At 41.9% G+C, this 15,311-nt stretch overlaps 1 protein-coding gene across 3 annotated transcripts in view; it reads right to left on the reverse strand.

Annotated features, from left to right (window-relative positions):
* The window catches only part of LOC121294834 (neuroplastin-like), a 78,899-nt gene that overhangs the window by 39,667 nt on the left and 23,921 nt on the right, over nucleotides 1–15,311 (reverse strand). For all 3 annotated transcript variants that reach the window (XM_041218954.1, XM_041218953.1, XM_041218955.1), the window contains one exon: nucleotides 3,043–3,217. In XM_041218954.1, the coding sequence (XP_041074888.1) occupies nucleotides 3,043–3,217 (175 nt within the window). The remainder of the gene's footprint in view (nucleotides 1–3,042; nucleotides 3,218–15,311) is intronic.

Here is a 15,311-nt window from a genome sequence, read left to right on the forward strand (position 1 = left end):
CTAGGACTTGAGATGAAAGACTTGCTGTCAATAGAATTTTGCCAACCAAAATCCAAGTTTGGGTACCTGAAGTCAGGAGGAAGAGTTCTGACCCCTACACCGGCATCAATGGCCGTCTGGGCCCTCAGTTCCTCTGCTGATAGAAGGCAGTGCAGATGATAGAGGATACTGAGGAGGCAGACTGCTTTCCTCCACAATGAAGCTGGGATCGGGTGGATTGCACAGAGTTCAGGAACCAAAATCTGTTTATTCTGCAGACTCTGCCACTTAGCTTTCCTCTTTTCTGCACTGCTCAAGGGAAGTGCTTTACCTTTCTGATTTAGGTGTCGAGGAGTTAACAGATTCAGTCTTGAAGAAGTGTGGTCCACATCCAAAAGCGGCTGGTTGAGGTTTGACAGATCAAGATTATACTTAGTTTTATAGTACTCAGCAAAGGTTTCATACTCTGGGGATGGGAATTTACCAAGTGGTGTAAGATCTGTATAGACATCTGCCACATAGAAGCGATGAGGCTGGTCAAAGTTGCGATACCGTGGAATGATAACTGCATCCTGGTAGTCCTCCAATTTGAAACTGAAAAGGTGCTGTCCTTTCATTAGATGCTAAAAAAGCTTTTGACCGGCTGGAATGGGACTGGTCGGTTTTAGATCACATGGGGCTTGGGGCAGGGTTTATTAATATGATAACAATTTTAGATGCTAATCCCTCAGCGATGGTGCTTACAGGCAACAAATGCTCTCCACAGTTTGCTATCTCCAGGGGAACTTGCCAGGGCTGTTCTCTCTGCCCTCTACTGTTTGCTCTGTCACTCGAACCACTCGCTCAAGCCACCAGTCAAGTCCACCCGTCTGTTCTTTTTACCACTATCAGTGTCAAACATATGCAAAATCACATTTCGCTTTAAGCAGATGATGTGTTATTGTTTGTTAAAAATGTTTCCCAATCGCTCTCCCATCTTATAGATATTTTTAACTATTTCAGTGCACTATCTGGATATAAAATTAACTTAACTAAGTCTACACTTATGCCTTTGAACGTTGCGAGACATAGTCTGTCCCTCAAACATACTGATAGTTAAGCATTTTAAATATCTTGGTGTAGAAATCTATCCCTCTTTACATTCTATTGTACTAACTAACTTTATAAAAGATATTTAGACAGGCTGAGGGCCATTTAAACAGGTAGATGCATCTTCCTGATTCGCTCCAAGCCTGTATCGCCATAATAAAAATGAAAGTACTCCCACACATCAATTTTTTCAGTTTGATGCTTCCCATATTGGTTATTAGGATAAACTGCATTCTATAATCTCTAAATTCATATGGAAAGGGAAGTGGCCACATACCAAATTCAGCATATATTATCGTGGACTGTCTTTACCAAAACTTCAAATATTATTTTTGGTCATACATGCTCTGCCTGATCATGGTGTGGCTCGATCCTAACACTCCTGTTTCATAGCAACAGTTAGAGGAAAACTCAGCAACTCCATATAGACTTCAAGACTTGGTTTACGCTGGTATTCCCCTTAAGCAATACAAATTATGCTTTGGTCCCATAATCTCTTATTTGATTATGGTATGGCACCTGGTGGATATTCCAGAATTGGAGGGAGAGGGGGATTTACACTCTGTGGTATTTTCGTAAAGATGACTGCCTTTGCACATTCCAAGACCTACAACTGTGTTATAATTTACCGGATACGTCTTTCTTTTTTTTAAATCTTTGTCTTCGCTCTGCAATGCGTGCCTGTGGGGTTCCCTGGGGGACAGAACTGCCACCTCACACTTTGCATGATATGCTGAACACAGAGGGTAAATGAAGGAGTTGGTCTCCACACTTTATACTCACCTATGTATGTGAAGTGTCTTATGGGCCTTGTATAAATTGTTGGCGGTTAATGCTATTTGGAATAGAGACATATATTCTGCAAATGAAGAAATTTGCTGGGATACTGTTTGGAATAATCTAAGCTTTCCAAAAATCTAATCATCAGCTGATTAATTTAAATGTTATTCATAGAATACACTTAACCCCTCGGATACAATTTCAAATGAAAAAAAAAAAACTCACCCCTACCCCGATGTGTACACTATGTTCCCAGGGAACCGTGGGGACATCGTTTTTCATATGGTTTGAGTGTGTCCGGATGTAGCTACATTCTAGAATAAGGTTTGCTCTTCTCTATCCAATATTCTCGAAAAAGAATATTCCTTGCTCTTCTATGGTCTTTTTGCTGAATGACCATCACTCATCTTTACAGCAGAAATGGATTTGGCTGGCTGGCCTTTTAGCAGCTAAAGAGATGATAGCCCTTCGTTGGCAGTCTCCGCATTCCCTTCCGTGGAGTCAGTGGATCCTTGCATTTCTGGACATTTATATAGAACTTTCCATTGCTCTGGTCCATGGGGTCAGCGAGATCGGCAACTCACAATGAGCTTCAGTCCAGCAAGCCCCGCCATAATGCCTTTAGGCGCTTCAGTCCAGCAAGCCCCTGCCGTAATGTCTTTAGGAGCTTCAATCCAGCAAGCCTCGCTATAATGCCTTTAGGAGCTTCAATCCAGCAAGCCCCTGCTATAATGCCTTTAGGAGCTTCAATCCAGCAAGCCCCTGCCGTAATGCCTTTAGGAGCTTCAATCCAGCAAGCCCCGCTATAATGCCTTTAGGAGCTTCAATCCAGCAAGCCCCTGCTATAATGCCTTTAGGAGCTTCAATCCAGCAAGCCCCTGCCGTAATGCCTTTAGGAGCTTCAATCCAGCAAGCCCCGCTATAATGCCTTTAGAAGCTTCAATCCAGCAAGCCCCTGCCATAATGCCTTTAGAAGCTTCAATCCAGCAAGCCCCTGCCGCAATGCCTTTAGGAGCTTCAGTCCAGCAAGCATGGTGGCATAATGCCTTTAGGAGCTTCAATCCAGCAAGCCCCGCCATAATGCCTTTAGGTGTGCTACTGGGGACCATGTGTCAACTGCTTTTAGATACATTTTGGAAACTCAAAAAGTGAATTTTGGTACCCGGTCACTGCTCCGATCGTCAGGAAACTAACCTGTACTCTGTGTTCTTATCATCTGCCCTGGTTCCTTCAATCTCCACTCCGTTCTTCATCCAGTAGCTCTGGCTGTGCACAGAGTGTGCGTTGGTCAGGTTGCACTGCAGGGTGATGGGAGGGCTGTATGAATCGGTGGGCAGGACCACATCATCAGAGGCGTTGATCCGAGGCTCTGAAACACAGACAGGCTCACTGCAGGGAACTGCATTGCAGATGTAGGGTTCAAAACCAGGGGCTTCAACACAAGGACAGCTCTACATAACATGTAGGGTTTAAAACCAGGGGCTTCAACACAGGGAACAGCATTGCACATGTAGGGTTCAAAACTAAGGTATGGCATGGCTTGAAGATGTACCCAAGGCTTTAAAAACCACCTTATCCGTTGTTAAACTTTCTCACAAGCTTCCCTTGACTATAAACTTATTTTCATGTTCAAGGCTTCACACACAGTCTAGGTCTACATGGGACATGGGGTCCTAATCTCTGTGAATGTATAGTATGTCAACGAGCTGAATGAAAACGTTGTGCTACCAAGAGGCAGGATTTCATTTTTTAAAGGTTGGGTATGACCCTTAAACAGAATGGTATGGCCTAAAATCTCTTTAATTTGGGTTTTTAACAAGCAGGAACCTTGAATCACAGACACAGCTACTGAGTGGGGAAAGGGTTACTGCAATGGTTGTGAAAACACACACTGTGCAGTGTAATGGCTCATTGGTTATCATATTCACTCTGGCCAAAGGATTAGTGGTTCAAATCTCACACAGAGCAAACTCTGAAAGTATGAGCAGGCACCTTCCTCTCTCCTCCACTCTGAGACTGCATGGTTGGGGGGGGGGGGGGGGGGAAGATTAGCTCAGAATTAGAACGTTGATTTTTGCGATGGAATGCAAATAGTAAAACTGTTGTATTGTGTAATATGTAGTACCGTGCAAATTAAAGTTTCAATGGACATTGTGAAATTTGTTAAAATAAATGCCTTAAAATATGATAGTGCAGTTCTGTTTTTTAATACTATAAGAGCAAACTAATTTTGAATGGAATTGGCTTTTCTAGGCCTGCATATTTGGATAATGTGAATGATGAGAGTGTGGGGGCTGAGAGATGTAAAAAGAAAATCCTTTTATAGCTGCTGCTGGAGGGGGTATTTTTCTACAGTAATAAAGTACTACATGGATTACACCGTGTAACACATTTTTTATTTTTTTTGGTTCCTGGGTAGTAAGTGTTATTTCCTAATTGCTTATGCCGCAAAAGTATAGAAAATGGCTATTATTCCCCACAAACTTTGCTTTTGTGACCAGAACAGTGATATTTTGAAATTTACCATTTTCCAGAACATTCCAGATAGATTCAGAGCTGAGTAAACTTGGAGTAACTTCTAGAACTTTCCAGTAATATAAATAGTAGTATAAATACAGGGGCCTTAAGCCCACCAGTTCAGTTTAGTTCCAGCTGCCTAAGTGGACACATATCTGCATTTTTCTGAGATGGCATCAAGAGGGTGCAAGCATCCGGCAGACACATTTTGCTATGTCTACGGTCAAATTATCAAGACAAGAGCGAAAAAGTACTCTGTGGAAGCATCTGCTAAGATGTGTGAGGCCTACAAGGCATATTTCGGCATGCCTGTCTGGGATCAAGACAAGCCCTGGGCACCTCATTTCACCTGCGAGCACTGCAAAAAAACTCTGGAAGGTAAGATGGACAATTGTTGCTCTGAATTTTATGTTATAAAATGTGTTAATTTTTAAAATTGTAAAAGTTTTTAATTTTAAAATGTTTTACAATTTTCAATGTTATTGAAAAAATATATCATATATGAAAAATGTTGCGAGAATCTCTTACACATAGTCATGGGTGAAATAAATGTATTTTTGTAGGATGGTACAGAGGGGAAAAGAGAGCCATGAAGTTCGTTATCCCAAGAATTTGGCGGGAACCCACTGACCACTCAAGCAACTGCTACTTCTGCATAGTGGACCCTTCCAAAGGTCGGACTGGCAAGAACGCACCTGCTATCATGTATCCGGACCTTCCTTCATCCATCACCCCGGTGCCACACTGCCATGAGCTCCCCGTACCCACTCCTCCGGAGAGAGAGCAGCTGTCTTTAGAAGAGAGTAGCAAGTCAGAGAGCGAGGAAGACGTTGTAGATCCAGATGACAATTTCAGAGGTGGAGCTGAGGAGAGAAACCCATACTACCCCAACCAAAATGACCTCAACGACTTGATTAGAGATCTTGGTCACCAAGTCCAATGCCGAGCTTTTGACGTCTAGGCTCAAGCAGTGGAACTTGTTGGATGAAAGTGTGCAAGTCGCAGATCAGAGGAAGCGTCACCAACCTTTTTCCAGCTTCTTCACCCGTCAAGATGGGCTCTGCTTCTGCCACAATGTGACCAGTCTGTTCGAGGCAATCGGAATCGCCTGTAACCAGAATGAGTGGCGCCTCTTCATTGACAGCTCATCCAGGAGCCTCAAAGCCGTGCTGCTCCATAATGGTAACAAGTACCCGTCTCTTCCCCTGGCTCACTCGGTGCACCTCAAAGAGGATTACAACAGCATCAAGACCTTGCTGGACGCCTTGAATTATGATGAGTACGGCTGGGAGGTCATAGGAGACTTCAAAATGGTGGCATTGCTGATGGATCTCCAAGGCGGTTTTACCAAGTTTCCCTGCTATCTTTGCCTTTGGGACAGCAGGGACACCAAGGCGCACTACCACAGGCGGGACTGGCCACAGCGGACCGAGTTCTCTGTGGGGAGGAACAACGTCAAGTGGGAGCCACTGGTGGACCCCCGGAAGGTGCTGATGCCACCACTGTACATCAAATTGGGCCTTATGAAACAATTTGTCAGAGCTCTAGATAAGGAGTCGGCAGCCTTCAACTACCTTCAAGACTTCTTCCCTAAGCTGTCTGAGGCAAAGGTCAAAGCCGGTGTCTTCATCGGACCACAGATAAAGAAGATCCTGGAGTGCAATGAATTCCCCAAGAAGCTCACTAGTAAGGAGAAAGCGGCTTGGAACAGCTTTGTTGCAGTGGTTCGGGGCTTTCTGGGCACTCACAAGGCCGAAAACTATGTGCAGCTGGTTGAGACTCTGGTGAAGAACTACGGCACAATGGGCTGTAGGATGTCCCTCAAAGTCCATATCCTTGATGCTCATCTTGATAAATTCAAGGAGAACATGGGAGCGTACTCAGAGGAGCAAGGTGAGCGCTTCTACCAGGATATACTGGACTTTGAATGCCGCTACCAAGGACATTATAACGAGAACATGATGGGAGACTCCATTTGGGGGCTGATTCGTGAAAGTGATTTACAGTATAATCGTAAATCTCGAAAAACTACTCACTTCTAAATCTTTTGTAGTCATTTTTGTATTACTTTAGTATAAATACATGTTAATTTGGATTCATATGTTGTTTTTTTCTGACTTTATGTGAACGAAAAGACACAAATTCGCCCGTTTTCTCATTGGAAATAGGTAAATTTCAAAATATCACTGTCCTGGTCACAAAAGCAAAGTTTGTGGGGAATAATAGCCATTTTCTATACTTTTGAGGCATAAGCAATTAGGAAATAACACTTACGACCCTAACCCAAATTGTTGCATAGTGGTTATTATATATATATAATAGATATATTATATATATATATATATATTATATATATATATATATATATATAATATATATATATATATATATATACCACACCACTTCTTTAGAAATAAAAAAAATAAAACAGGATGTTTTCAGTTACACACTTTGTATTTAAAAATGTCTTTTACCATTTTCAGCCTTAGTTGAACTACTGTACAATGTTGACCAAATTAGTGTACAAAGTGTTAATTTACCACAGATTTTGTAATGGGTTGGCAGACTCAGTTTACCAATATCGACTAGGGTTGGTGATGATGGTGTAAAACCCCTTATAACACTGTAGAGGCCCTGAAACTGGACACCCAGGTTCCAGGACTAGAATACTGACATGCTTTTAATGGAATAGCAAAGCTCAGAATCGTGTCTTGAGGAGAAGCAGCTCAGCAAATGTACTGTATTTGAACACTACTGCAGTGCACTGTCCACTTCCTTGAAGGGAAATGGAAGCTAGAACTAACATGGACTAACATGGGCAGGGAATACCAGGCCTTAATTCTCTTGCAGGAATTTATTAGAAACTTTATTTATTAGTAGGACTAAATCGCAAGACACAGGGCACAAAAGCTTTAACCTTAACAAAAGATCAAGGCTAGTTCAGGTTTTGCTGTGAGAAGCAGAGGAACAGTCCTTTTGTAAGAAGATTATGCCAGCATTGTAGGCAGACACAGATTTGAACTTGGGTCCTTATTGCAGGGACCTGTGCGCTACCCACCTGAGTCACCAACCACTCTTGGGGTTAATATAAAACATACCTGGGGAAGAGTGAGTCACTGTAGGCAGCTACTTACTAAAATCTAGAAAGCTAAAACAGTGTCGCTCGGAAGGTTCCCTTTGATTTTAGTAATGCAGGGCTGGACTAGGTGAGGAAGATGAAGCGTTAAACAAGAAAGCAACTAAAATACAAATAGTTTATCTGTTGAGCTTAGGGAATCTGGGCAATGCTTCTAAAACAACAAAAAAAGTGGAATAAAAGGGGTTGAGTAGCTTTGTGTGTCGCCTATTCCTGCTAGCTAAGAGCTTCAACAGTGCTGTACTTGTTACAGCTGCCTTGTCTAACACAGGGGCTTGCATACTCCTGTGCTGCCTTCAGCTTCGCCCCAATCGCCTTGTCCACTTCTAGAAGCACCGTAGTCTGTAACTGTCAGATAGGCTGCACTGTCTTTAGAATTATAAGCATCAGACATGAGGCCTCTCAGATCTCAATGCTTTTCAGTCTGCACAGCCTCTTGACTGTCCTTGGACTAGAATCTCTCCTGTTCAGCATCTCGCTAGAGGAAAACCAAAGATCTCCTGGGATAGTTTTGAGACCGGATTAATAACCAGCAGTGCATCAAGTTTATACTGCTTGGAGTCTGGTATTTGTAATGAAGCTGTCCCTGCATCTCACCACTTGTTTCTTAAAGTGCATCAGGTCTATACTGCTTGGAGTCTGGTATTTGTAATAAAGCACAGATCAAATTGATTTATTGTGCTGTCTATGGTAGTGAGTGTGCTTATACACTTCATATCTAGCAATATAATGGTTTACTTGAGAGACTGGAATAGTGTTTAAAAAGGAAATCCCCATCACACAGAGAACATTCAATCAGTCAAGAGGTGCTCATGCATATTCTAGTGATGAAACATATCATTTCCAATCCCTGGACCTACAAGGCACTACAGGAATAACAGATTTCTAAGAAAGAAGCAATGTGAAAGTAAAGGGAAAAGGTAGCAAGACAATAGGTTTATGGTTCCAGGTGAAAATGCTGCAAAAAAGGAAGAAAGAAAGGTTGGTTAGTGGTGTAAAGGCCATGACAGGCATGATTAACAGATATTGGAAACAGGCTCTACCATTATACTCTTTAAGGACAATCGGCAGTGTTAGGGATTTATAAAGTTACTTTAGACAGTGGCATGGACAAGCTAAGTGGTCTGATTGGTTATTAGCGATCACATGATCGTGCAGGTTATTTTTTGCACTACTGTACAGCTCTAACTTTGTAAAGCGAGTGAATACTGAATGTTATCATTTTGTAATTGTCCATTTTTTATATGCACAATAACAGAGTACAGGGTGTGCAGAAGGTATGTAATGACTGAAATTCCTGTGTGTTATTGCTCATTTAAATCATACACGGGAAATCGGCCAATAAGAGTTGTTTAAAATTCCAGCCCATCTTCTCCTGTGTACAGATGCCATCCCGTGGACAGAACAAATGGCTCCATTTCAAAGTGAAAAATGACTTTGTTTTTTGCTACAATATCAGTTTGTGTGATTTATAATAATGAATACATTTTATGTGGGGCGTTTCTTAGTACAAGAGACATCATTCCACACAGTTTGAGCAGACAGAGCCGCTCAGCTTTGAATTGCTGTCCTCTCACCCAAGCTGGAAGGTTCAATCCCCCTCTATCACCCTTCCATGCCAGACCAATGCAGCGCTCCCTAGTTTAATGTGTCAGGACATTTATTTTATGTTTAAACTTGAACCAGATCTAAAATGTTTGGAAACTGGCTTAAATGTTAAAGATATACAATGAACCATGTGTCAGCAGATTAAAACTAGAAGTGGCCCTTCGCAAATCACCTTCAAAATCACAAACATGCATCTTTGTTCAAAGTGAAGAAGAGTAGGGGTTACTAAATGGTATTAATAAAAAAAATGAAATATCATTCTTTGTGTTTTTCAGCTTTGGGGGGCTCCCGAGTGGCGCATCCAGTAAAAGGCACTCCGTGTAGAGTGCAGTGCTGACTGAGGACGGGAGCTCAAAAGGGGGTGGCGCAGAATTGGCTGAGCTCTGACCAGGGAGAGGGGAGGGCTAGGTCGGCTAGGGTGTCCGTGGCTCACCGCGCACCAGTGACACCTGCAGGCTTGCCTGTAAGCTGCGTTGTCCTACAACGCTGTAGCTCTGGGTGGCTGCATGTTGAGTCTGTAGTGCGTAAAGAAGTGGGAAGATGATGGCACACGCTTTGGAGGACAGCGAATCAGCTCAGAGGTGGGAGTAGTTAGCGGAGCCTAAAAATAATTGGACATTACTAAATTGGGGAGGAAACTATAAAAATAATTGGTGACCTTTTTTTTTTTTTAAATAAATGTAGCGGTCATCTGAAATGAGAATATATATATATATATATATATATATATATATATATATATATATATATATATATATATATATATATATATATATATTCAATTTTGAACATGTTTTCAGTATACAGAAATTAATATATATGTTCAATATGTTTTCAGTATACAAAAATGGTGTGCACATATTAGGATATATTTTCAAAGCGATTAATCAGGATTAAGCCCTGCAATTCTCTTGCTGCAATTGTGTAGTTATTGTTTGTAAAATGCACTGATGGTATAAAAGTCCACCACACTTAGACAATATAGACAAGTCTATAAAAGTGGCCATAGTTTGTGCACTAACTGACATTTTCCAACATGCTCATACGCTGGTCACTATATTAAACAAGCCAAATATCCAGGATGACAGAAACAGTAATAAAGGAGGATTACGAATCCATAGAATACAATCATAAACACCAGGAAACATGATGAAAAAAACAAGAACCTGTTTTTATTGCTAGAATTAAAAAATAAAAATAAATAAATAAATAAAAAAGTGGAACAGAAGGAGCGGAGTAGTTTTGTGTGTCACCCAAACCCTAACTAGGATGACCAACCATCCCGCAAAAATCACAGGACAGTCCTGCAATTGGATCCTTTGTCTCGCATCCCGCAACATCTACAAAATGTCCCGCAAAATAGCCATTTGAAAATTTGCAAATATGTTATAATCTAACACTATGGTTAATATCATCGACATTAATAAGGTTAACATAGTTTTGGTAAATAGACTACAAGTTCCAACATGCCTTCCTTTTGTTTAAATGGTTTGTTTAATCCCATTTCCATGGTAATGAGCCTCCGTGAATATTGGCGCTCACTGGGGAAAGCGAGGTGGGTTTACTGACCTGACACCTCATACGTGAATCATGTGTGCAATTACTGTACAGTACAGTAGATTGCTACAGTTAATTTGGAATTGCAGTTAAAGAAAATGGATCCTCCAAAAACAAAAAGGTTATGTTGCTACAACAAAGAATGGGAAACAGTATACCTATGGATTAAATCAGTGTCAGGAGATTCACAGAAAGCAGAATGCACCATCTGCGCAGAACTTTTACTATCACACATGGGTGTGAGGCTTGCGTAAAACGGCATAGCATGGGTGAGTCTTACAGAAAAAAATGCATTGCAAAGAGAGAAAAACAAATCTATGTCCAGTTTCTTTGTAAGGCCAAAGGACAGCAATGTGGACAAAGTAATTCCTACAGAAGTGACTAGTGTCTCCCACACGGTACGCCATGGGCATTCCTATAGGTCAGCCACCTGGGCAATGAAACTTTACTGTCTTTCCAGATTCTGACATTGCAAGGAAAATGTCATGCCGTCAAACAAAGCATGCTACAATAGTTAAAGGTGTGCTGCTGCCTCTTTCAAAGTGCTTAAGCAATTTAAATTCTAAAATGATCGAGACCGAGAGTTACTTAAAAGCTGACACAAGGCCGTTCTTTTCTGTTGCTTCAGATGCCTCAAACCATGGCAATACGAAACTGTTTCCACTCGCACTCCGAATCTGGACACACAAACTTGGTGTACAAAATAAAATGTTATAAAATCACGAAGACAGCTGATGCCATATTCACTCAGAATACTGCAAGGCTGCACGAACATGGCCTGAGTTTAACAAGGTTTTTGTCTACACAGCTGACAACGCTAGTGTAAATTATGGGAAACATAACTCTGTTTTCCAAAAGATCAGAGACCAGAATAGTGGCATCATAAAAGGCGAACTGTGTGGCACACATAATACACAACTGTGCGCGCCATCCAGCTGACAAGCTTAGACTGGATATTGAGATCACAATAACAAAAATTTACAGCCACTTCTCATCATCCGCCAAATTAAAAAGTATCTTTGATTTTGTGACAGAAGAGTACAAGACACTGTAGAATCATGTACCAGCAAGGTGGCTGAGTTTGTTTCCTGCTGTTTCCAGTGATCTCGGGGAAGATCAATGCCCGAGATCACTGTGGAAATACTTTGAAAACGACAAGGATGGCGAGGGAATACAGTTTGAGCTTGAAATCGATCCGACATTCTTACAGCACACACTGAACATGTTCCACGAGGGTGTTCTCCTTGCTGGGGGAAATGAGGTGAGAGCCTGTGAACTATACGGACTGAAAATCCAATCTCAAACTGAAAATCTAGCAAAGAAAAACGCCTTGCTTCACAGACTGCCTTGATCAACGAAGACTTTAGTGTTTTATCAATATGCTTTCACGTACCTGACAAAATGGTTTGGTTTGATTTCTCTGACCAGAATCACTTGAAGCAATTAGCATGCCTAGCACTGAAGAAAAAGTTAATCTTTTCTGAGCTCTGTGAAGCACTGGAAGCCCTTCAGATATCTAACTCGACATAGATGCTCTGTATGACGAGTTGGGTGTTGTTCTGCCATATCTGAAAGAAATCAGAACCACAACAGATCCTGTGGGAAAGAAATTGTGTACTTTATTGAGGAGCACAAAAACGCCAAACATGACTGCCCTGGTCTCATTTGTTTTGATCATTCCTGTCACAAACGCTTTCATCGAGAGACTGTTTTCACTAATGACAGATGCAAGGACTGACCAGCAGAACCTGAGCAGTGTGGACTTCACCAAGAGTGAGACTTAGGTCAAAGTGAACTATGAGCAGTTTTACTCCTATGTACTGAAGGAGAAGGCTCTACTGGAAGCTGCTCGGTCTGAGAGGAAATACAAATATAAAAAATTAGGAGATTGATGGAAGTAGCCAGCTACCTAACTAAATCAAGTGTCTGTTTCTTTTGGCATTGTGTGAATATAGTTTTGTCACATAATAAAAGCACCTTTTGCAATGTTTTAGATAATTTTAGTTACAATTTACTGAATGCTAAAACTGTTTGTCACAGAGAAATCTTCAAAAAGCTGTTGTTCAGTTGTTATTGCTGATAAGGGATTACCTAGCCAGCTAGCTAGTAGCTAACTATAGCTACAGTCGGTGAGAAATAGCGACATCCAGGAAAGGAAACCTATGATAAAGTGTATAAGCACCACTACTACCTAGCTAACTAACTGCTGTAGTGTGTGTTTACCTCGCTATTACTTACCTCGTTGCTAGCTATTATATCGATAGCTAGCAGCTGCTGAAGCAAAATTGGGTAACGTTAGCTACACATGTTGTCGTTTTAACTGGTTTACAGCTTGCTGAAACTTCAGGCTATTTTGCTAGAGGTTGAAAATGTAGTGCGCTCTTGGTTTCATTAAAGTAAGGGATTTTTTTATTTTATTTCGTAGTGTCCCGCAACGTCCTGCAAACGAGATCATGATGTCCTGAAATTTGCCGACTCGCTTCAGTTGGTTACCCAAAGCCTAACCATCTCCTTCTAGAAGCACTGTTGCCATTCCGGACAGAGCTGAGCAGAGACAAGTGCAGTGTCACAGCATCACATGGCCTGCCTCCCTCGCTCTGCTCCTGCCGGTGAAGGTGGTGGTGGCAGAGGCAACTCCTGCTGCTCTGCTCCTGGTGGTGGAAGCGATGGAGGTGGACGCAGCGTGTAGTCTCCTGACAACCAAGATGGGAGCAGTGTGTAATCTCCTGGCAGCGTAGAAGGGAGCAGTGGGCAGTCTCCCTCTGTCCCAGGGGACTAGTGCGGCTCTCCCTCTAGCTCTGGAGACAGTGGTGGTGCGTTTTGCTAAGATTTGTGGCAGCCATTTTGACATTAAAATTTATCTCAGAAACTTCTGCTTCGCAAACTTGATGCCGGTTTGGATGCTGTTGATATATGCCAAGTTTCAGATCAATCGCTTCACCGGTTCCCAAGAAGATTTCAAAAGGTTTTATTGAAAAATGCATCATGGCACCAACTGCAGTGACGCAGCAGCAAAATTTTTTCAGCATCTGACAACCAATGTATCCAGCGTGTTACCTGCCAAGTCAGAACCTGATCAGTCACACAGCTTCAAAGCAGCAGCAGTTTAAAGTTTTGGGAAGAAAAAAAAAAAAAACTTTAACAACAATAGGCTTCCCAGCCTTTGGCTTGGAAGCCTAATAACATACATAAATAAATACAAAGGGGATGGGCACTTTGCCACACTAACCATAACCCTAACCCCCTCCTTCTAGAATAACTGCTGCCATTCCAGACAAAACTGAGCAGAGACAAGTGCAGTGTCACAGCATCACATGGTCTGCCTTCCTCACTCTGCCTCTCCCTAACCGTAACCATAACCCTAACCCCCTCTTAGAAGAACTGATGCCATTCCAGACAAAACTGAGCACAGACAAGCGCAGTGTCACAGCATCACATGGCCTGCCTCCCCTCCCTCTCCACAGACTGTAACAAGGTCATATTTAAGAACTCTGCTCTTATTACCCCCCTGCTGGAACTGGGTCAACACCAGATGGCAGCTATGAGGATCTGTGCAAACCTTCAAAACAGCCTTACCTGTCAGATTACAGTAGTATGTTAGATTATATTTCCATTCAGAATGGGTATGAGGGAAGAGGGAAATAAAAAGGCTTAAAAATCTTTAACAATCTTCAGATAATGCTCCAATAGCCGCACCTCTCTAAGGGCCTAATTCACGTGCCAGTGGTAAAACTGGAGTTAGGACTGGAGGTGTGATACTACCACTCACAAAATTCACCCCTTGCTTCCATGGAGTTTGATCAGCTCTCAAGAACAATTTACATTAATACCACCCTTTTTACCATTATAGTGGGACTTCTACCTTATTTGCTCCTTCAAATATATTACCACAAGTAATACCTCCAGTACAGCTGGCTGTAGACACATCAGGATAATATAGCTTGTATTTAAAATGACTTTGCTTTAACTGAAAACAGCTCAACAAGGGAGCACATTTTTTACATTGAAGTTCTAATGTAAGTTTGTTACTTGAGTTACTTAGAACCTTTTTTTTTTCTTTAGAGTTGTTACTTGCTTGTGATTCGTTGTGGCTAATCATCTGTTTAATGAGATTAAAAATGTTTATTAGGAGACACAGAAAAAATATACATCATATATCAGCATTCAATTAATCGTGTTTTAGTCATACTACCTGCGTATTTAAACAAAACAGGCAGTGGGTGAAAAGCTGGACTGAGACAAAACTGACCTGAACGGGGCACTAGCCTTCTTAAACTACACCACACGATTACTTCATCTATAGGCTATACTATATGAATTTTCATATTTTTTTAATCAAGTAAAATGCTTCTAGAACAAGACAAAACTACCAAGATGGGGCATCAACCTCTGAGGACAAGGGCCAGCCCTGCAGGTGTCAGCCCTTGAGCTCACTGGACACCTGGCCAGCATGGGAGAAACAGTTTTTCCTCCCTAACCCACGGCAGCGCCAGATCCAATGATACACTCCCTTCGGGCTTCCCATCAAAAACCGGCCTATTTCGACATCCAGGACCGAACCTGTGCTGTATGACTCACCCTGTGCACCATGCGGCTGCGCTTCTCTTAGGTGAGCCACTCGGCACCCCCTACTGACCTGCTTTTA

The sequence above is a fragment of the Polyodon spathula genome, chromosome 19 (genome assembly GCF_017654505.1).
Source record: "Polyodon spathula isolate WHYD16114869_AA chromosome 19, ASM1765450v1, whole genome shotgun sequence".
NCBI lineage: Eukaryota > Metazoa > Chordata > Actinopteri > Acipenseriformes > Polyodontidae > Polyodon > Polyodon spathula.